This window comes from Equus quagga, unplaced genomic scaffold (assembly GCF_021613505.1).
Source record: "Equus quagga isolate Etosha38 unplaced genomic scaffold, UCLA_HA_Equagga_1.0 73442_RagTag, whole genome shotgun sequence".
Taxonomy (NCBI): Eukaryota; Metazoa; Chordata; class Mammalia; order Perissodactyla; family Equidae; genus Equus; species Equus quagga.
In genome coordinates this window covers 1,688,410-1,711,592 of record NW_025802777.1, presented here as the reverse complement: position 1 = coordinate 1,711,592, position 23,183 = coordinate 1,688,410, and the positions used below count along the sequence as shown (strand labels likewise).

At 50.9% G+C, this 23,183-nt stretch overlaps 1 protein-coding gene across 13 annotated transcripts in view; it reads left to right on the top strand.

Annotated features, from left to right (window-relative positions):
- SLC37A1 (solute carrier family 37 member 1) overlaps positions 1 to 23,183 on the top strand; it is a 78,774-nt gene that overhangs the window by 35,225 nt on the left and 20,366 nt on the right. For 10 of the 13 annotated variants that reach the window (XM_046651597.1, XM_046651594.1, XM_046651593.1 and 7 more), the window contains 7 exons: positions 3,298 to 3,433; positions 5,226 to 5,302; positions 6,222 to 6,388; positions 12,112 to 12,149; positions 16,577 to 16,654; positions 18,740 to 18,871; positions 21,230 to 21,320. In XM_046651597.1, coding sequence (XP_046507553.1) covers positions 3,298 to 3,433; positions 5,226 to 5,302; positions 6,222 to 6,388; positions 12,112 to 12,149; positions 16,577 to 16,654; positions 18,740 to 18,871; positions 21,230 to 21,320 — 719 coding nt within the window. The remainder of the gene's footprint in view (positions 1 to 3,297; positions 3,434 to 5,225; positions 5,303 to 6,221; positions 6,389 to 12,111; positions 12,150 to 16,576; positions 16,655 to 18,739; positions 18,872 to 21,229; positions 21,321 to 23,183) is intronic. The other 3 variants (XM_046651599.1, XM_046651596.1, XM_046651595.1) reach the window with 2 other exon arrangements.

Here is a 23,183-nt window from a genome sequence, read left to right as displayed (position 1 = left end):
GCTCGGTGCAGAGCGTGTCCAGTGTGCTGCAGGACACAGGAGTGCGTGAGACCAGCCCACCTGCAGGCCGCTTACCTTCCAGTCTCTTCTCAGAGACGAGGATAAAGAGAAAGCCAGCATGTGTGTGGTGCTGTGTCGGTCAGCGTGTGACCGTGATGCAGCACATTTAGACATCCTGGGAGCTTTGCTGATCAGGGCAGACTGTTGTGGATGGCCTCATGGCCCTGATGTTGAGGACACACCATGACCCTGCTGGGATGTGGTCACTTAGGAACAGGGTACTGGCAGCTCCCTGTGATGCTCAGCAGAGCGCATCCTCTCCTCTGGTTTCAGGGGCCGCCATCTGTGTTCACATCCCAGATCACTAATTCTGCCTAGTGTCAGAGCAGTTTACACAGTATATGTGGGCAAGCCCACCTGGATGCCCGGCTCAGCCCAAACAACGCACCTCTCCTGGGTGCACAGAGGCTGTGTGGTGTGGCCACTGGGGATGTGGACTCCAGAAAAACCCTCCTGGGATTTGAATCCTGGCTCTACCACTTGCTTGTGTGGCTTTGAGCAAGATACGATCCCTCTTTGGGTCTCAGTGTCCCCTTTGCAAAATGGAGGAAATAGTTCTTACCTTGTAGGATTGCAAGGAGGAGTAAAGGAGAGACTCACGTGGAACGCTCAGAACAGAGCCTGACACGGTGGGTTCCCAGCATTGCTACAGGAGGTTGTGACCCCTCCTGAGCTGACCTCAGGAGGTGGAGGGTGTTCTGTGGGTAACAGGACATGCGGCTGCCTAATTAAAACTGGCATTGTGGCAGTCCAGCCAGGTTTAAAAACGTTACAGGGACTAAGTCCTTTAGCCCAAGAGGCTTTTCTTCAGAGACAGAGATCCTTAGAGCTTTGAGACTCTCCGGGATCCCTGAAAATGTTAGCTTCTTCCCTGAGACCACGCAGAGTGTGGCATCTTCAGGACCTGGGCCCCCCTGGCTCAGGGCCCTTCTGGGTGGCTGGTGCCCAGTCAGGCAGCTTCTGCTGATGGAGTGGATGGCTCCCGCTTTACTCTATTTGCCTACTTGTGTTGTGCTGCGGAACTTGTCCGAATGAATGAGAGAATAATAGCCGATACGAAGCCTGAAGCGTGTGGTACACCGCAGAACACAAGCCCCACTGAAGGGAAGTGCGGTGTGAGCCTGGGCTTCTCGGGGCCTGGGGCACCCGAGTTCTAAAGACTGCAGTCTTACTGCACACCAATGATCTATAGTGTAAGAAGACCCAAAGGTTGAAATGTGTTTTTCTCAGTTACTAGGAAACAGTATTTAAACATGGTTCTCAGCTGGGAGTGCTTTCTGTTACCTAGGAAACATTCAGCAATGTCTGGAGACATCTTTGGTTGTCACAGTTGGAGAAGGAGGTGCTCCTGGCATCTGGTGGGCAGAGGCCAGGGATGCTGCTAAGTATGCTGCAGCACACAGGACAGCCCCTCACCACAAAGCATTACCCGGCTCAAGATGTTAAGAAACCTGGTTTAAATAAAGTGATTTTATTGTTGCTTATTTGTTGGCAGAGATAACTTTTCATGCAACTTGCCAATGAGGGTTATTACACAATTCTAGTGTGAAACCCACAGTATACTCATGACTTAGCAAGGGTGTACACTGCTGCCTTGCCTGGCCTTCTGGTGACATCATGGCATATGGCTAGTGAAATGGCTTGTGTAGTAAATGAGATAAGTCAGTATGGTGGGCACCTTCATTAGCCCAGGTCATTCCTGGCAGGTTCAAGCAGGCGTGGGGTGGCCTTTAGTACCTGTGTGAGTCTGACATAATGTGGGATGGCATCCATTCCGTTAGGCCTTTTCTTTAAAAACTTTTCAGTAGAGATGAAACTTGGACCCAACGTCATATAGCAAGCAAGACATGCACAGGAGAACATTTCAAAGCCCTGGCTGGTAGCCCCAGCTCTCAGGAGGCCCGTCTGACTCTGCCGTGTGTTCTGTGACCTTGGGCATCCCTCTGGGATGTGTTTCCTCGTCTTTGAAGTCAGCAGGTTGAAGTGGTTAACTCGTTTTGCTCTGGAATGCTCTTGAATTTGTATGTGATCAGTTTCTACTCAGCTTAAAACTTCACCTGAATGTTGTTTATAATTTTAAATTACTTCCTCTGCTTTCGTATTTTAAAAGGTCATTTGTGTGATACTAGATAGATCTTTCTTGTCTGGTAAATCCAGAAGGAAGAGCTCTCTGGTGTATTGAAAGACCGGTATTTTGGCGATGGTTCCCAGAGGACTGCTCCCCGGCAGGCAGGTGTCGTTCTTCATCCCCTTTCATATTTATCTGACTCCTAGAAAGATCATGCGGGAGAAAATGAGACCCACAGAGTTTTGACCCACAAGGCTTGCAATCATTTGTGATTGTTCTGCAGTTGTTTATTTGCCTAGTAAGTCACAGTGTTAAGTTGCTCCGTAGTGACATTTCCTGTCAGGCAGTAGAGAGTCTGTTTCCTGTGGCTGTAGGTCGTGTGCTTGGACTGTGGTGGAAGCCTGTCAGATACGTGCCCCAGCGTGAAACTGGGGACGTTTCATCCTCACCGGCGCCCCGGCGCTGCTTCGTTGAGGCCCCACCGCCTACCAGGCACTAACCCACGTTTGTCTCCTTGAGCCCCAGCCAGCTCTGGGAGGAAGCTCTCCAAAGAGGTCAGCTCTTTATTGAGTCACGTTGCGTTCAGGAGGGGCGTAGGGGCTCTTCCTCCAGCTTTCAGACCTTCCCCTAAAGAAAAGCTCTCTTTAAACCAGATCGCAGTGCCTGTGGCAGGCGGGGGTGGTCGGCAGAGCCCGTCCAGCCCAGAGCCTTAACGCGGGTGACTTAAGGACAGCTCGAAGGCCAACAGACTTACTCAAGGGCACAAGTGGTCCCTTTTCGTGACGTTTGTCTATAGTTGAATGGTTGAAATTTTAAAATACTGTATACATTTACTGAATATTGCTTATATAAAAGCAAGATTAACTAGCAGGACAAGTTTTTGTTTTTTTAGTGGGCAGCCATCATATGTAAGTCATAATTCGAAATTTATTATTTGACAGTTAGTGCTTTTACTAGAAATGAAAAGTCTTAAAAGCTGTCGTCAGTTGCCAATTTCTAGTTAATCAATACTCTATTGGGAAACAGTTGTGATAAAATCTTCCTGGAAATTATAGTGCTTTAGAGTTCTAAAAGCTCAGAGAACAGTGTGGAAACATCCGGAAAGAAATTGCTGGTCATTACATTATGGGTGTGTTTGTTTTCTCACATTTGTCTTTCTGTTTTCCCAGTGGCATAATAGGGGAGCGCCTGCCTATTAGGTATTACCTAACCTTCGGGATGCTGGCCAGTGGCGCCTTTACTGCCCTGTTTGGACTGGGGTATTTCTACAACATCCACAGCTTTGGATTCTACGTCGTAACTCAGGTAAGGTCTGGGTCCTTGCTCACCATGGATGGGGTGTCCACAATGAGCTGGACATGGTGTTTGTCACAGGTCCCCAGCTCTGCCGAGAGAGAGAAGACAGCAGATGATGGAAGTGGGGCGGAACTGTGTCTTGTCTGACGTCAGGGTCAGCACTGGCATATAAAGGCCCTCTTCTCTCTTTGGCTCTGAACTTCCGGCAGCCGTGAAGTTGTCCTTAGATTCCAGAGCTGCCTTTTAAAGAATCCTGTCCCTATCCAGCAGGGGGGCCGAAGCTCAAAGCCCTCACGAGTCGTCCCGCCCTCAGTTTTTGTCCCCCCCCCCCCCCCCCCGCCCCCGCCCGCTTATTTTGATGAGCTTGAGATGTTCTGTCCTGTGACAGATTTGACCACTCTGGAGCAGGAGGGTTGGGATGTAGTGAGGGCAGGAGGAAGGGAGGACTTTGGAGTCGTCAGCTGCAGGGTGGGGATGGGGCCAGTCGGCAGGGAGGAGAGGAGAGGGCGTGCTGGTGCTCGAAGGGAGTGGAGGCCGAGAGGCTGGGCGGGTTTGCCCTCCAGCTGGGCCCACTGTCCTGAACTCTTGGCTCTGCCCCTCAACAGCCTTGTGGACAGATGTTGACTGGAAAAGGAAAATGACTTAAAATAATGGTGCTCAGCTTCTGAGGCTCTCCAAATAGCCGAGGAGGGTGTTATAAAATCATTAAAGCAACTTGAGTGTGATTCGCTTTTAAAAATTTTGCCATGGGACTTGAAAAAGTTTGGCTGTTTTAATTACAAAAGTGATTCACTTTGTAGTAACATAGACTATTAGAAGGAAGGAAAAATCAATTTCCCAGAGTCCCTGCACGTTCCTGGAGAGAAGGCCAAGCTGGCTGGCCCAGGGCTAGACCAGCGGCTCCCAGACACTCCCCTGGAGAGCTGCTCAGCCCCAGTGGGGGTCGTAGGAGGCACTAGGCTGGACCTTGTTTCATGTCGTCTCATAAAGTTGCCCCTGGTGCTCCCGAGACTAAAGCAGACCCACTTCCCCTTCCTAAATCCCTTTTTAACACGTCGGCTCAGGGCGCTCTTGAAAAGCGGACAGATACTTTCTCCAGGCGCTAGGTCGAGGGCATGCTCATTGCAGAGGATCGTTAACAACAGTACCTTCTCCATGATACAAGATGTGAAAACAGGCCACTCATAAGCTATATTTATGGTACAGTCACTGTTCTGTAAAAAGAAGAAAATTTTTTCCTAAAAAGTTTTAGAATAGAGGGAGACTGCAGGGGCTGGCCCCATGGCCTAGCAGTTAAGTTTGGCACACTCTGCTTTGGCAGCCCAGCTTCAGTGCCTGGATGTGGAACGACACGACTTGTTGGTGGCCATGCTGAGGCAGTGACCCACACACGAGATAGAGGAAGACTGGCACAGATGGTAGCTCAGGGGGAATCTTCCTCAGCAAAAAAAAAAAAAAAAGAGAGAGAGAGATTAGAAAGCTTGGCCCCAAGCTGTTAACAGTAGTTAATCTCCTAGCAAGAGATTTTCTTTTCCTTCTTTTCTCTGCTTATTCTAAAATTTATTCAATAGACATGTATTACTTTTGTGATAAATATATGTATGTAAATTGTTTAAAACACACCTTCGGCTGCTGAGGCTCACATCGACTAGGGTTCTGCCCTCTTCCCCTTCTGAGAGTCCCAGCTGGGCTCCCAAACTTCTGAAGAACAGAGAAGAGGCCGCTCCCGCGAGCCTGGCGGCAGGCGGCCCTGGACCGTGCTCCCCCTGCAGCGAGTCTTCTCTCTCGCCCTCCGTCTCAGATCGTCAACGGACTGGTGCAGACCACCGGCTGGCCCAGCGTCGTCACTTGCCTCAGCAACTGGTTTGGAAAAGGAAGGTGAGAACAGGCAGCTGTGTTTCCAGCAGCTTTTACTTTTTAAAAGATTCTGCCGAAACTCAGACCACTTTATTTTTAGTTTTTCTTTAGATTTATTGCAGGAAAAAAGAAAACACTTTAACTAGTCTACTCTATGAAACAAGACGGTTGAAACCTCTGGGACTTGAGGCTCTGAAATTCAGGTGGGGCCGTGTGCCAGGAGATGCCCTCGCTGTGGTGGGCCGGGTTGAGGCTGTGTCAGTCTGCACAGCTGACCAGCAGCGTTGGCTTTGCCTGGCCTCCTGGGCACCTGGGAGCAATGCAGAGTTCAGGGCCCCCCCAGGTCTTTGGAAGCAAGGGCTACACTTTCACAAGACTCTAAGGTGCATGGAAGTGTGACAAGTCCTAACGGGGTCACCCACTTCCAATAGCAGAGCTGCCTCCACCTCTGGTGATCTGGCTGTAACGTCTGTGTGACACGCAGCACAGTGCGGCCAGGCCCAGGGCTGAGAAGTGTGGCAGACACTAACCAAGATGGGGAAGCTGCCGCCTGGGGCCTTCCGCCGATGCCCTGCTCCCTCCATCCGGGCTGGTCAGCAGGAGCTTCTGTTACGGGTATTGCAGCCCACGACTGTGCTGAGATTGCCGAGGCACAAGTTTAAGTTTGGGGCCTGCCAAGAATTTCAGGAAAAGGTCTCTTTCCTCTGTTTAATCATAGAATAAATGAGCTCTGAGAGAGATGTGCACTTACACAGCCTGAGGCTAAGTAAAAGCAGGACTCTCCTGTGAACACCTCTAGTCCTGTGGCTGGCAGGAGTGTCTTCACTGCCTGTTTGTTTATTTCTACACGAGCTCTCGCGTTGCAGGCAGCGTGTCCTATGCAAGTGACTCGTTTGAGCTTCTCGACGTCATTTGCCGTCTTTTGTTTGTTGTGTTGCAGGCGAGGTTTGATCATGGGGGTCTGGAATTCCCACACGTCCGTGGGCAACATTTTGGGGTCCTTGATTGCTGGCTACTGGGTGTCCACGTGCTGGGGCCTGTCCTTCATCGTGCCTGGGGCCATCGTGGCAGCCATGGGGATAGTGTGCTTTCTCTTTCTCATCGAACGTAAGTACCCGCGGTCTTGGAGCTGACCCACCCCAGGGGCTTTGGGGCGCATTCTTAGGAGAGCGGCTGTTGCTTAGTCCTATGCAGGCATGTGGTCATGCTGGCCCTCCCCTTGCCAGTGGACTGCCTTTCTCAGGTAGAGACTTCCCCAATTAGCCATCCCTCTCCTGGTCTTGCTGGGTTTTCGGCTGTTTCCTGATTTCTGGGGCAACCTTTGTTGAACTGCTTTCTACCCTGTCCCCCTGCGCCGCAGCCTCCCCTCCCGGCAGGTGTGTGTGGTTTTCCCCGTGCTTGGGGGTCTCTCAGCTTCCTCAGGCCTGCACGTTGCTCACCTCCAGGGCTGGAGCACCTGCCCGCATTGCACCCCTGCTCGCCCAGTCCTGTGGCCACACCCGGGAGGCCCCGCCTGCTTGTTTGCTTTCTGGTTAGCCATGGTTTGCTTTCTGGTCATGTCATAAAGCATAGTGTGACTTTAGACTGTAGATCCTAATTAGGTGAGAAGTGTTCCCCCAGAAAATCAGATTCTTTGTTCCATTCCAGACTCCATATCAAACTTTTTATTTAATTGAGTTTGAGCTTGATTTTTAAAATAGAGATCCTGCGGGACAAGGCTTCTTAACTATGACACCAATGGTGCAGAGGCTGTGCTGCCTTCGCTGTTGAATGTGGGGGTGTTCTAATCCCACGAGCTATTCTGATGAGGGACAGTTGGCATTTACTTCTTTAATTAGACTGAAAGCAAAGTAGGATCGTGTGGTACTAGGCAGCTCCCCACTGTTGAGCCCCAGGTGGGGGTGCTCCAGGTCAAATGACTCCACCTGTGCTGGGCGGTGACTTTAGCTTCCCCTGGGCGTTCCAAGCTGCCGGCTTCATCATCCAGGAAGGTGAGGCGTGTTCTGTTGAGTTTCTCACTTCTTTTTCTTGTTGCTAAAGCTAGCCTTTTAAATTCTAAGATAACCACCCCCTAGCCAAGCAGCTCTGAGGCTCCAGGCCAGCCTTGTCTGCCAGCGTTCAGACAAGGACTTGAGGCAGGCCCCCCAGGGGAGCAGAACGGGCTGAGGCTCACCTCCCAGTTTCACCATTTTCTCAGCTTTTAGCAGCGTCTCAAAATGGCCAGTGTGAGTGAGTTGTTAAGCAGATGAGTGGTATTTTGACTCCCTCACCAACATGCCAACCTGTGGCATCCAACTGTAGCTTGAGTGTCACCAGGGTTCTGGGAAAGGCCCTTCTCATCACCTGTTCTCCTCCAGGCTGGCTCCCCAGCACCTGCCCTCCAGGTGTTCCTTCCGCGTCAGTCACCTGGGGAACAGGCTCTTCCTCCTCACTAGTGCCGGGGCCCTGGGAGGTCTGGAGTCCACGGTGGCTCTTATTTTCTTTGCGGCAGGAGGCGTGAGCCCCTCTGCTGGCCTGGCGGGGGTCCTAGCACCACCCCTGCTCAGCTGTCATCCTGCGGGGCCTTGTCTCCTCCAGGGCAGGATTTCCAAGAATGAGGAAGCTGTGGTTTGGTCTTCCCTAATAAGATGAGAGCCTCCTTCCCACCGAGCCAGCGTTCAGTGGCTTCTGTGGAGTGGGGCCGAGCTGAGAGGGTCTGCACAGAGGGTTCTCTGGAGCTGCCTTCCCATCACTGCCCATCACCTATTGTCAGTGCCTCCCTCCTATTCCGTGGGCTGACCTGCGGCTTCCCCCTCCTGAGGTGTGGTGACCTTGGAGCGCTGTTGCTCCCCTCCCGGGTCCACTCTGAGACAGAACTGCAGCTTCCTCGAAGCCCGCCAGGCTCTGAGGCCGGGGGACCCCGCCTGTAAGGTTTTCCTGGGAGATCTTACTGACCCTGATGTGGAGGACAGATGAGCGCATTCCGGCCTGTGTCTGCCCCCTGCTCTCAGCTGCCCCTTGGCTCTGGGAGGGAAGAGTGGCAAGCTGGCGCTGACAGGGAGTCTCAAGGCACCGCAAGCAGGCAGCGGGTGCTGTGGGACTGAAGGCTCGGCCACAGAGGCCATCGTGTTCTGTCTCCACTCATCAAGTTCCTCTGGTTGGTGGGGGGTTTCTTACCTATGGTCTTAGCCTGTAGCCATTACTGGTAAGTGTACGGTTGTTATACAAGACCCTCAAGGTAGCTCCCTGTCCTATTCTTACCGGTACCACCAAAAACTTCTTCTCACTGCTCCTCCCCTGCCCACCCAACACCTGCATTCTTTGTGGATCCTCAGTGCACTCTCGTCTCCCAGCAGAGCCCTGGGGCATCCCAGCATATCTCGCCCAGTCACCTGACGCTGGTTCTCCCTCTGCTCCGCTCAGGTTGGCCGTCCTTGTCAAATGCCCCCTGGCTGCTCCCTCTCTCCCCTCCCAGCTTCTGCTCAGGCTGGTCCCCAGGGCCTGGCTCACAGCCTGCAGAAACCTTCTGGGCCTGGTGTTTCTCCACTTTCCCACTGAATGTCTTCCTTTTGAGCCTGTCCTTCACTGTGTTCTCCCACTGGGCATCGGCTATGCCTCTGAGGTCGCGTCTACCCTCTCGCATTAAAATCTGAGGTTGACTTTGTTACAGTCACGTGCCGCATGACATTTATCGACGAGGAACCACGTATAATATGGTGGTCCCGTGAGGTTAGCACCCCAGAGCCCAGGCATGTAGCAGGCTGCACCATAATCCAGGTTTGTGTAAGCAAGCTCTCTCATGTTCGCAGCACAAGAAATCACCTAACAGGGCATTCCTCATACCTGAGCCCCATCAGTGAGCGACGGTGTTTACATTGGGATTAAGGCTTCTTTCAGACTCTCCTAGCATTTAGGGAGCTCACACTCTGTGGCTCTCCTTCTTCCCGTGTCATTATCAGGACATTTCATCAGGGGTTGGGGGTGGCTGCCAAATACTGAATGCCTCCTGTCCCAGGCGCCATGCCAGGCTCGGGACACATGCTGTTTCATGGATTTCCAAGGAAGGCCTGAGTCTCGGGGTGCTCACTCACCTGCCCAAGGTCACACAGAGAGTGGTGACCTTGAGGTGTGCTGAGTGCCAGCTCACCTATTCAGGCTTTCTCAGACTTTGGCCATGGACCCCTTAGGTCCTTGGGATGTGTTCTTGTGGATTCAATTAAAAATTTTTGTTTCATTTAGATGATAATCTTAAAAAAAAACAAACTTGTTAATTATAAATGTTGTCTTCTCTTACAGAGATGATATGCATGTGAAAGATATTTTTGTACAATAGGAGTTTGGGCTCCTAAGTCAGTGTTTCTCAAACCTGGGTCCCTGGAACTCTGGGAGATAAAGATTATTCGTGGGGACTGGGGGAACTCTTTTCTTTAAAAAGCATCTGAGAAATACCATGTATCGTGTCTTCTCAGCCACATCATTCTGTCATCTGAGGCTTTCCCTCCCTGTTTCCTCCTGATTAAGTGGGTGATTATCAAGGCTAATGGGACCCGCTCTGTCCCTGCCCGCAGCCCACACTCGCATCTTCGCTGCGGATGCTCCAGTCCTCCACCACTCCTGCGTTCCCTCCCGGCCCTCCTTCCCCTGTGCCGTCCGAGCACCTGTGCGAGCCTGCATCCAGGTCCTTCTCCACCCCGCCTGGGAACTTAGAGGCCCTGATGAGCACCCCCACCCACCAAGGAACCAAGAGCAGGTCACCAGGGCCCCCTCACTCTGGCACGCAGGCCAGACTTCCCCCATCTGCTCTGTACCTCTTGGCAGGGGGACCCCATCACCACAGTACAGCCCCTGATCCCCAGGTGGGCCTGTCTACTCAGACCTGCTCCACTGTCTGGGGAGCCCGGCTCCATTCACCCCTGTCTCTCTGGGGCCAAGGTCTGGAGGGGCCCCTCTGTGCCCACAGCTTTGAGAAGGACTCCCCTGCACTCGCTGCTGTGCTGTGCCTCTGAGATGTCCGTTTTGCAGCAGCTCCTCCGGCTGGCGTCATTGGAGGAGGCATTTCCGTAGCCCTCCAGTGAGGGGACCTCAGGCACCAGGGCCCTGTGTCCCTGAGTGTCTCTGTGGGCAAGGGGAACCTGGTATGCAGGCTCTGAACCCCTTTCTCCTCCTCCTCACTCAGGGCCGGCGCGGGCCCTTGTAAACGAGGCCTCTGTGACCTGACAGGAGCAAGTTCCATGGGCCAGAGGCCACCTGTCAGCCCCAGTCCACCCTAGACACAAGGCTTGTCGATCCAAAGGGGGCTGCTCTCTGTCCTCCTTAGCAGAACAAAAATAAGACCAATGGACCCATCCTGACGAGAAGAGTCGATAGCGTGTTCTTTCCCCTTGTGACGGGGCGGGCACGAGTGCGTGAATGCTGACAGTCAGCTGTAAGTAATGGTGAGCAAATGCTGTGCCCAGAGAAGAAGCCCCTTTGCAGATAGGAAAGACAAATTCCATGTGCATCGTGGTGGTTTATTTCTGCACCCTGCTCGTCCCTAGTCACTGACCCTGGGGGTGGCAGTGAAGGCTTCCGGTGAGCCCCTTCTCGTGACCGGCTGAGGGCCCAGCTCTCTCCTGCTCCTCCTTTCTGCCTAGGGCGAGGCCCAAAGGTCAGGGCACCTGCTTGTGGGCCCCTCCAGGTCTTCTCATGAAGCCACTCTCAGCATGTCCCCACCAAGGTCCTGTGTGCTAATGTCCTGCAAGGTGAAAGCCGAGAAGAAGCCATAGCGTGGGGGGCTGGCCAGATCCCAGGAGGAGAGGAGGCCTCCTGACTGAGCCTTGGGGCATCCCAGTGTGGCTGCAGAAAATCATACAAGTGAGTGGAGACCACACATCTCAGGTGGGCCGTCCAGACCCCCAGCGCTCCCCCTGCCCACCGCAGAGGGCAGGCAGGGAGGGCCTCCAGGCCAGCAGAAGTGTGCTCAACTCGGTGTGGCCCTCCACAGGCGTCACCCTCTGCGTCACCAGGGAGGGACCTCTGCTGTGGGCAGTTTAAAGCCCTTAGCTCAGTTTGTTTCCAGGCAGTTAAACTGTTTAACCCAAAGTTATAAAAAGGCCAGGATTCTGGGTGGTGGAGAGAGAGAAATGAAGCCATTTAAAAGGCGGCCCTCTGGCTTCTGAAGAAGTGGCATTTGCCTCCCCCGCTCCCCGTGTCTGTAGGTCTGGCTGTGGTCCCACATCTCCCAGTCACAGGTCACTGGTGTAGTTTTCAAGTAGGAAGGTGAAAAAAGCTTCTGGTTTTGTTGCTTTTCTCGTGTCCTTCCCTCCTTGGGTTTAGATAAAAGGCATTTTGCTTTATATCAAGATAGATACTTTGTTCCCACTAGTTTTTATTTCTAATTAACTCCATACATTTTACAACTCAGCCCTGGTGTTATTCGTGACCCCACTACTCTGATAAACCTTCGTGTTTTTGTATTTCCTTCTGATGCTTATCCTTTAAACGTATCTGTCGTGGCCGGTCACCGTGGTGTACATGGGCTCTGCTCATTGTTATTCGTCACGTGTGGAATGCTTTCCACGGAGCACAGCCGTGTTCGTGTTCCCGCATTGCAGTGTTAGGGTGGCTTCGCTGCACCCGCCTCAGTACAGGCCTTAACAGTCACGGGGCCCTGAGGAGGGCGGGGGCGTGGGTCCTCGGCCGGATGGTTGGGCTGTGCCTTCACCCCACCCCATGCTCCTCGGACGTTGTCTTTTTTCTTGAATTGTTGCTAATTCAGTAACAGTATCAGATGGTGTCTTGTTTGGGTTAATTTCTTGTGTTAGTGAAAACTCCGGCCCAGGGTTCACGTTGTCACATGTTTGGTGTTTCAGATCCGAGGGACATCGCCTGCTCTTCCACCTTGACAGCGGTAAGGACTCGCTCTCTGCTTCTTGTCCTCTAGGACAGTGTGCCATCTGCCAGATGTCTCATGACTGTCACCAGCCTGGGCTCGTCTGTGCAGTGTCAGTGGGTAACAAAGTGTGAACATGAGTCACCCTCCAAATACTGGCAGTTTCAGGGAAGGGCTGATGATGACAGTCACAACAGAAACTCGGATGGGAAGCTCAATGCGGTCGGATTAAGGGCTTCCCAGCAGAGGGGACCCAGAGGTCAGGGACTGGCCGAGCCTCACGTGGAGTGGGGACACCCTGACTTTCACCAGCTACCTCGGGAACTGGGGAGAGTTTGGGCCCTCACCTTCCACCCTGGAACATCTTCTGGGGATGGGAACTAGGAACCGAGTGTACAGGGACTTTAAGGAGGGGGCGACTCTTCCTCATGTACTGCTTTCAGGAGTCCGGGAGAGTACGCCTGAGCACAAGCGGTTGTTTCTGCACCATGTGTATGATTCGGGGTGGGCGGCTGTGTCATTCAAATCCTCCCTGAGCCCGCTGAGCTCCTGGGGTGCCCGGCTGCCCCAGGATGCTGTGGGGCCGGGTGGCTCAGGGGGATGGCTCCTCTTCCTCTTTCCTCCTCTCAGGGGTTGGTCACGGCCGGAGAGATCAGCCGGATTTCTGGAGACACTTCATCAGCTTCTGCAGACAGCCCCCAAACTTCTTTTTCCCACAGGAACTGTATCTACCTTCTGTAGGATGCTGCAAAACCCTTGTCACGGGGCCTTCTCAAGAGGCCCGAGAGCCCTGGGGTGCTGAGGGCAAGTTTGGCCAGTTCCCCACCTGCCACTGTCCCTTGCTACCTTTGCTTTGTTGTAAACGGAGCTTCTGGGCAGAGCAGAATGCGTGTGCGAGACGCTTCAGTGTGGCTTGCGCTACATAGAGCCACGCTCCAGGATGTTCCCATGTGAAGGTGCTGTCCTCTGGGCCACGTTCTTATTTTTTCCGATATTTTAAAGTTTTTGTTACGGAAATTTCAAAACATATAAAAAGGTAAAAAGAATAGTATAATGGACCCCATGCACCCATCACTCTGCCCGTCTATTTCAGCAATACTTCCGATGCTTCTTCCCCCACCTCCTCAGGATGAATTTTGTAAGCAAATACCGCCATGTTATTTTGTCTCTGACTACTTCAGTATATGTTTCTAAAAGATAAGGACCCTTTTTTTAAAATATATATATATATATAACTACTATACCATTATGACACCTAAAAACAATGGTAAAGAATAGAAAAACAATAGAGATAGCAATTAAACCAAAAGTTGGTTCTTTGAAAAAATCAACTAGATTGACAGGCCTTTAGACTGACCAAGAAAAAAGACAGAAGATTCAAATTACCAAAATCCGGAATGAGAGAAGGGACAGTAGTACCAACTCTACAGGAATAAGAGTTATAAAGGCGACTATGAATAGCTGTGTGCTAACAAATTAGATAACTTAGAATAAATGGGAAAATTTCTAGAAAGACATAAACGAGCAAAACTGACCCAAGAGATAAAAAATCTGAATAGACCTCTAACTAGGAAAGAAACTGAATTATTAGTTTAAAAAATTTATTACAAAGAAAAGCCCAGGATCAGATGGCTTCATTGGTGAATTCTACCAGACATTTAAAGAAGTAATACTAATTATTCACAAACTCTTTCAAGAAATAAAAGAAAACACTTCCCACCCCTTCTGTGAGGTATTATCCTGATAACAAGGCAAAGACATCGCAAGCAAAGAAAACTATAGATCAATATCTCGTATGAATGTAGATGCAAAGCTCAACAAGATGCTAGTAAACGTAATCCCGCAACATATAAAAAGGATCATACACCATGGTCAAATGAGATTTATCCCAGTGATATGCAGTTGGTTTAATATCTGAAAATCAATTAATGCAATGCTCCATATAAATAGAATACGGGACCAGAAGCATGTGATCATCTCAATAGAAGCAGAAAAAGCGGTTGACAAAATCTAGCAGCCCTTCGTGATAAAACATTCAACAAACTGGGAGTAAAGGGGACTTCCTCCGTCAGATCAAGGGCGTCTGTTCACACCCACCACTGACCTCACACTCAGTGGTGAAAGACTGGATGCTTTCCCTCAAGATCGGGAAGAAGACAAGGATGCATGCTGTTGCCATTTCTATTCAGCGTTGCGTGGGAGGCCCCAGCCAGAGCGTTCCGGCATGCAGATTGGGCAAGAAGTCAACGAAATGAAAGGCAGGCAGACTGGACAAGAAGTAAAAGCACCTCCATTTGCAGGTGACATGAGCTTGCATATAGAAAATCTCAAGGAACCCACCAAAAACTGCTAGAGCTAAGTAACAAGTTAGCAAGGTTGCAGGATACAAGGTCATACAGAAATCAATAGTCTCTCTATACATTAGCCATGAACAATCTGAAAATGAAATTAAGACTATTTCATTTACAATAGCATCAAAATAATAAAATATTTAGGAACAAATTTAACCAAAGAAGTGCAAGACATATATTGAAAACTATAAAACATTGTCAAAAGAAATTAAAGAAGACCTAAATAAATGGAAAGACATCTCATGTTCACTGATGGGAAGACTTAGTATCATTACGATAGCAATACTCCCCCTAAATTGTCTGCAGAGTCGGCGTAATTGGTATTAAAACCCCAGCTGGCTTCTCGGCACAAATTGACAGGCTGATTCTTTAATTAATATGGAAATTCAAGGGATCCAGAATTGCCAAAACAACCATGAAAAAAAATAAAGTTGGAGGACTCACACTTCCCAGTTTCAGAACTTAATGTAAAACTACAGTAGTTGAGACCGTGTGGTACCAAGGGCAGACGCACAGGGCAGTGGGCTAGAACTGGCAGGCCAGAAACAAACCCTCACCCTTAATGCTCAGTTGATTTCCAACAAGGGTGCCAAGACCATTCACTGGGGAACTGATAATCTTTTCAACATGTGGTGCTGGGACAGCTGGATACTTACATGCAAAGAATGAATTTGGAACCCTTCCTCATACCATACACAAAATTAAAATGAATCGAAGACCTAAGTGTAAGAGCTAAAACTGTAAAACTCTTAGAAGAATATATAGGAGCAAATCTTCAAGACCCTAGATTAGGCAGAGCCTTCTCAGATATGATGCCTAAAGCACAAGGGATGGAAGAAAAAATAGATGAATTGGACTTCATCTGAACTGAAAACATTTATGCTTCAAAGGACACCATCAAGAAAGTGAAAAGACCACAGAATGGGAGAGAATATTTGCAAATCATACATCTGATAAGAGACTTGTAACTAGAATATACAGTCGGCCCTCCATAGTCACATGTTCCACATCCACAGATTCAGCCAACTGCAGATCAAAGGCCTGTGATGGCTGCATCTGTACTGAACGTGCACAGACTTCTTTCCCTTTCATTATTCCCTAAACAATACAGTATAACACTATTAACACCGCATTAACATTGTATTCGGTGATGCGGGAGGATATGCGTAGGTTATATGCAAATACTACGTCATTTTATATGAGGAACTTGAACATCCACGGATTTGGGTGTCCGTGGGGGTCCTGGAACCAATCCCGTGTGGATGCTGAGGGACACCGGTATAAAGAACACTTAGAACTGAGTAATAAAAACACAACCCAGTTTTAAAATGGGCAAAGGTTCTGAAGAGACATTTCTCCAAAGAAGACATACAAATGCCCAATAAGCCCAGGAAAAGCCGTTGAGTATCATTAGCCATCAGGGAAATGGAATCAAAACCACAGTGAGATACCGCTTCATACCCACTAAGATGACTCTGCCAAAAAGACAGACAATCGCAAATCGGACCCCTCCTACGCCGCTGGGGATGTGAGATGGTGCAGCCACTTTGGGAAACGCAGTTCCTCAGAAGGTCGAGCATGGAGTTACCGTATGACCCAGCAATTCCACTCCTGGGTGCACGCCCAAGAGAAATGAACACATGACCGTTACACACACACCCCGGAGCCCCAGCGCGCGAGCTGCGTGCTGTCACACAAGCCGCGCTCTCCCGCTGAAGGACGTGTTCCTCCTCCTGAATCGATCTGCCCGCAGGAAGGGCCTCTGTCCCTCACTTGGCGAAAAACATTGGCCTGTGTTACTTCTAAAGGCTCTTTCCTTTCAAAGTCAGTTAAAAATGTCAAAGCCCTTAAGGAAAGTTAAGTTGCCTCAATTGGCGTTTTCATGTTTCTTTGTACCTCAGTCTTGGATGATTCTCCCGGAAAGGGTTGTATTTTCACCTTGTGTTGTCTGAGGGTCTGAGCCTTGACATTAAGCTGATGAGCACTTTGTTTCATTTCCCTTTGGTGAGAATAGTCAGTACCCTTGCTACGATGAATTAGGTGTAATTTCTGGCTGTTGATTGAGTAATGGCTCTAATTAAAATATTTCTCCAGCATTCGAAGGGCTATGAGAATGGCATGCACAGACTCAGGCTGCAGAAGCACGTCTTAATGGAGAAGAACAAGCCTCTGGTGAGTCAGGCACGGATGCCGCGGAGTCGAAAGTCACAGCCGCTGCCTGGGTGACATCCAGGGTCTCAACAAAATTGGGCCTCGTGGTTCTACAGTAAAATTTGAGTTTGCCCGTGTTAGACTTCTTTGGCTAGCAAGCTAAGCTTATTTTAAGCTTTTCAATCAAATTTGAAAGGGACTCATTCACCAACTCTTTGCCAGCATTCAGTGTTGCAGGCACTGCCCCAGGTTCGGCCACACCACGAGCATCATTCACAATGTCTCCCCTGCTCCTGTGGAACTCACGTTCCAGGGGATGGGGTCAGGGCACAGACAGAACACCTGCTGTGAATGCCAGGAAGACAGAGCCTGCCGAGGGAGGGTGAGCTGCCCCAGGCCTGGGCTCGGGAGCCTTCCCTAGACAGGTGGCATCGTATCCAGCTGTGAGGGAGTGGGGGGACGGGTCTGCATGTACCTGGGCCAAAGGGGTTTCAGGTAGAAGGAGTGCAGGGTGGGCTGGGAGTATGAGATGGGACCAAGAGATAACATAAAAAGTCATCTTCCAGCCCTCTGTCCGTCCACTCCACATTGTGTAGAGGAGGAAACTGAAGCACGGAGGTACTCAGTTACCTGCCTGTCCTCCTCGGAAGTGGGGAGGCCGCAGTGTAGCCCAGTGGTCTCCCACCACACCTGGGCCTTCCCCCACCCCTTCCCTTTCAGGAAACTTCCAAGAAGTTTCTTGTGTGGCTTCTGCCTGGCTCACTGCACTGACCCACAGGGGCATTATAGATTTGGTTTTAATCATTGAAATTACAACTTATTTTCTTTTTAAATCAGCTTAAAGGATAAATGCACTAAACAGTCTTCTTGCTTTTTTTTCTTCATTGCCTAAGGAAATTTATTTGTGGTGGTTGAAATAATGGAAGAGGGGAAAATGATGTCTCATACATCTCAGTCCTTGGATTTTAGGGAAATTCAACTGAAATGCTTTAAAATTGGATCCCCACATGGCAGAGAGCAGAGAGAAAATCAGGCTCTCTGGGGTCTCTTCTTATAAGGGCACTAATCCCATCATGAGGGCTCCACCCTCGTGACCAGAGGCCCCACCTCCAGATAGCATCACAATAGAGATTGGGGTTCAACATATAAATTTTGGAGGGCCACAAATATTTGGTCTGCAGCATCAGGTCTTAATTGATGTCCGCGTGGCTGGAATTCTCTCCAGTTGTTATTGAAGACCTAGTTTTTCATTTGAGGCAGAACCCCAGCCCTGTGTTCTGGTGTAGTTACTGCCTAGTAAAGCTAGCCCTGTCTCCTGAGTATAACTTCTCTTCCCTTTTCTATTCCTTCTATGAAGGTCTATTTACCAGCATGTCACCAGAGAGACAGTTATAGTTAGAAGCCCTGGCAGGTCTTATTTCAGGCCTGGCCATACCACAGGCTGACCTTGATGTGGACATGACCAGGCAGGTGTTGGCCCTTGTCGATCGGTGTCCCCTTTCAGCCAGCCCCTGCAAAGGCCTCTGAGCACTAACGAGGCTTTGGTGGCTTGCTCTTTTGTAGCAGGAGCAGCTCATACACTGGAAGTGGCTCTTGGGTCAGCAGGCAGGATGTCCCACAAGTTTGGCAGGACACGCCGGTGTCCCCTTTCCCAGACTTACCCAGCTCAGAGCCACTGGGCTCAGAGCTGAGCGGTACCCAGTCCCCTGATCGCTACCGCTTTTCAGATAGTACTGCTTAATTCTCCTGTGTGCCAGGCGTGATTCTTAATGACTTAATGAGGAAATGCACAAAGAAAGGAGGTGGGCGAGGCGGAAATACGAATGGAGAGAAAGCGGCTCTGGCATCACTTAGCCACGTGCTGGACCCGCATCTGTCCTCATGGGAGGAGTCACAGGATTTTGCAGAGTTTTAGTTAGTATTTCCTTAAAACACGTGAATGCTAATGATTTAAAGCAATGACTAAGGTGAGATTGTTGTCCAAGATGTCCCCAGGACTTTCCGTGGAGCAGCTCGGTCGTTAGGAACTGTGGCCTCGCTGCAGCAGATGGACTACTGGGTAACACCTCTTCTTCTCTTTTTCCTGTCACTGGGACTCGTCTCCAGGACCCAGAGATGCAGTGCTTGCTGCTGTCAGATGGGAAGCATTCTGCCCACCAGAACCACACCATCGTTCTCCCGGCCGACGGCGGGAGCGGTGTGGCGGCCATCAGCTTCACAGGGGCCCTGAAAATCCCCGTGAGTACTCGTGCCTGGGGAGAGTCTCAAAACGGGGCACCTGTGCTTGCTGTGAAAAGAAACGGGCTTGTCAATAGTCAAGCTCACAAAAAGGAATCCGTGACTCTGTAGTCCAGGAGTTGGAAATTCACAGCATGACCGCAAATCTCAGCCTGGAGGCTCGGGATGCCGGGGCTGCCGCGTTGTGTTTACCTCGTACTGTGTTTAAAAATGTTTGAAGTTCATTGTCTCCATTTAGAAGTTCAGAAATTTCATAAACAAATAGGGCTTCCCATCTTCACCTGAAAAACCAGAAAATCTGGCAGCCCTAGGCCTGCACCCCGCTGGCCAGGGCCCTCGAGGTGCGCCCCCTGCCGGGCCTGCCTGCCTGCCACCCAGAGACCCTGAGTGTGAGCCCGGGAAGCGCCACCTTCTGCTCTGAGGCTTGGAGGAGCCGGCTCGGTTTCCTTTACCCTTTAAAGCACTTTTAGGAACACAGACCTGGTCTGACTGACCCGTGAGTGCTGGCAGGGAAGGAATGGGGCTGTGCAGAGACCAAAGAGAAGAAAGAAGCCACTCCTGCACACACAGGGCTGATGGTCCGTGGACTCTGGGCTTGTTCTTTGTTTAAAAACCAGGTGTGCTGGTCCATGGGGGGGGGGCGGCTGGCCCAGACTCTGGACAGTAGGCATGGTACCTGCTGGGGTGGAGGATTGTGTGTGATCAGGGCAGGAAGGAGACTCAGGGGGCAGGTTATTCCCAACAGGGGTGAGGGAGGTGTGCAATGGTGAGACTTCCTGTGGCTTTAGATTTTCTTTTATTAGATTCAGGGCTCCCTCAGCAGAGAATCTTGGGAGCTCTGTAAAAGGATGTTTAGAAGCTGTGTTGTCCTAACCCATGAGCCTTGGAGGGCAGCAGAGGCAGAGCACAAGAGCAGAAGCAGGTGGAGGGGAGAGAGCACACGTGGCCCCGTGGGCTGGGGTAGCCAGGCCTCGGGGACCACACGTAGAAACGTTGGGCCACTGCCCTCGCCTACCAGTATCCATAGGAACAAGTGTGGCTCCCACACCAGACAAGACTGGCTTCACTGATGCTCGCCCTCGGTGAGAAAGGGCAGAGGGAGCACAGACTCAGAGGCCCCCACAATTGTGTGGGGCTAGAAACGTAAATGGTACGACCTAGAACCTTAAAATAACATCACAGAAATGAAAGAACTTAGGAGAACTTCCGCTTTAGGACGAAGTCCTGCCAGCGCCCGGGTAAACCTGGCCCACAGAGAACCCAAAGCCGGTCTCCGGCCAGTGGAGAAGCCTCCTGGAGTCACTGAAAAAGGTCTCTGTGGGCTGGCCCGTAGGAGATGCTGGTTTTAAATAAAAAGTTATTTGGCCTGACCATGGCCCTGCCGAGACAAGCGAGCAGGGTGTCCCAACCACTCTGAGCTTCCATTTCCTCGTCTGTAATATGAGCTCAGTGCCTGGCGTAATGCCACACGTCCTGAGGACTCGACAAGACCCTTAAGGACAGCACTGAGTACAGTGGCAGGCCCAGGACAGGCGTGCAGATGTCACACAGCCTCATGCTGGGGTGTCTGCTGTGAAACACGAGCTCTTTAATTCCAAAATCCTTCCCGTGGGTTGAGCCTGTGTTCCTCGCTGAGTCTGCTGGACGCTCCTGTGCAGCTGCAGCATGGGAGGGGGCAGGGATGCGGTACCTGGTGTCACTCAAGTTCTCACTCCAGTTTCCCAAGCAGACATGAAATAAAACGCAAACAAACCTCGCAGCAGCCATCAATCCACACCACGATTTCCTCATGAAGGTGTGCCTTTCTCTTCCCGGTGTTGTCCGCAGCACCCACGGGCTGTTTAGCCCCAGGTGGGGTGCAGTCGTCTGTGTGTCTCACAGAGTGGTCAGAGTCGTTTGTTCCATGTGTTTCTGGGTCGCTGTATAATTTGCAGGGATTTCCATTTCAAGGGAAAAAGAAATCAGCATTGAATGCTCAGCCGCTGTGTGGCTCTGCACCATGCCCACGCTCCTTGAGAACGTAATAGCTGAGTGTTCAGAGCGATGTGCTGAGAGAATCAGATCAGTATGTGTTTTCGTTGACTGATCTGGTGTAAAGACATTGGGTTTCAACCTTCAGAGGTAGTCATGCGCTGTGGGGGTCTGTATTCAGTTTTCCAGTGATCTCACACCCTTAGGTTGCAGTGTACAAACAGCACTACCACGTGCTCCCTCCCTGCATGCAGCTAGAGGTGCTAAAACCAGACCAGAGATGCGGGCTGTTTTTGTGGGAACGAGGTAATTTGTAATGCTGTTATGGATTAAACAAACCTGCTGAGTACACGTGTGGGGCAGACACCGGCTCACTGTCTCTTTCAGGGTGTGATCGAGTTCTCGCTGTGTCTGCTCTTTGCGAAGTTGGTCAGCTACACTTTCCTCTTTTGGCTGCCGCTGTACATCACCAACGTGGGTGAGTGTCTGCTGCTAGAAGCACAAACGTTGCGTTCTGGGCAGTGCTCCGATCCGAACTTGCTTTCCTCTGCTGGTTTCTGTAGCCGCGGAAGGGAAAGGTGTGCTGAGGCATGGTGCTCTGAGAGGCACGCTTCGAATCAAACATAATCAGTAGAAATGTACAGAAAAAGGATTCGGATATGAAAGTGTTATTACCGTAATAATAAGCTCAACGAAGTTTAAAGGGTGGACGTGTTAGGTCCCAGCTGTGGCTACCAGTTCGGTCGGGCTCTCCTATCTGGGGGCAGCCTGCATTTAAATTTAGGCTACATGGAACTTCAGGTCGTATCAGCCAGCAAGCAGCACTGGAGGCCCTGGGGATCTGAGATACTGCATGCTTAATAATCTGACCTGGAAAGTGCTTCTTGGGTATGAGCTCTAATTTTAAGGAGAGCTGACAGTTTGTCTTAGATTTCCGAAGTCCAGCAGGCGCTGAAGCTGTAGATTATGACAGAACGTCCCGGCTCAATTGTAATGTGCGCTCCTGTACTGTGTGTGGCCACAGCAGGAAGGATGAGACAAGGGACCAACAGTTCTTAGAGAAGAGATGCTTGAGTGTAGGCGTTGCCACCATGGCCAAAAGGACACGGGATGGCCAAGGAGGGCCCCACAGCGTCTGGGCCCCGGAGTCAGGGGTTTCGAGGAGAGAGAAAAGAAACCAGGGTCCCCAGGAGATGTGGACTCTGGTGAATGTGACGAAGAGGAGAAACTTGGAGCGCGGGGGTTTGCGGAGTGCAGACCTCATATCCCCAGCCGTGTCATAAGGCCAAGCAGAGCTGGACATGAACCAGGTGAGGAGGGCTGAATCTCACAGGGGTGGAAGTTGAGGAAGCAGCGAGGGGACCGGTCCACGTTAGCAGGGACAGCACCTGTGGCGGATGGGAAGATGGTAAGGAGCTCCCCAGGGCTTCCGAGGCTCCTTCCCTGTCCGGCACTCCAGTCTGTTAGGGCAGGCAAGCCACACGCAGTCTAGACAGAGGAGCCCTAGATAGACAGGCACTGTACCTTCTTCCTTTGTTCCCCTGTGATTGCAAAAGGGGTGACATTTTTAGGACTCGGGTCCTGAATTGCTGGCATTTCCAGTCTGAGGGATTGTTTGAAAAAAACAAAGTCCCCTGTGCATGCGGTTCAGGACACTAGGACAGGCTGGGCTTGATCAGCGTCCCCGATGCCTCCAAGTCTCCTTTCCCCTGCACTGGCCCTCCTCAATCCTCCTTAGAGCCCAGGGCTCGTGCAGAGTCCCACGGAGGCTCCTGAGCTGGGCGTCATGCAGCCTCGGTTCCTCATCTGCAGTGTGAGAAGCTTGCAGACCCTCCCAGATATAAAACCTGCGGTCAGATGGCTGTGTGACGGGGCACTCTTCTAGTGCCAGAGCCTCTGCGGCAGCCTCTGTGCAGCATCTAACTTTCAGCCACCCCGAGGGGACACTAAGCCCCAGGTGGGATAATTAGTAGACTGAGCCGGGTGAGTCCTCATTTTCTGGTTAAGAGTGTCTGGTTTTCATCCTTGCTATGTGTCTACCCTCGCAGTGGACTGCTTTTTTTTCTTTTAATCTGAGTTAGCTAATAATTGCTACTTGGTTTAAATCATACTTATGAAACAAAAGAATGTTAGGCATGGGGCCGGCCCCGTGGCCAAGTGGTTAAGTTTGAGCGCTCTGCTTCAGAGGCCCAGGGTTTCGCTGGTTCTGATCCTGGGCGCAGACCTAGCACCACTCATCAAGCCACACTGAGGTGGCGTCCCACATGCCACAACCAGAGGCACTCACAACTAGAATATACAACTATGTACCGGGGGGCTTTGGGGAGAAAGAAAAAAAAAT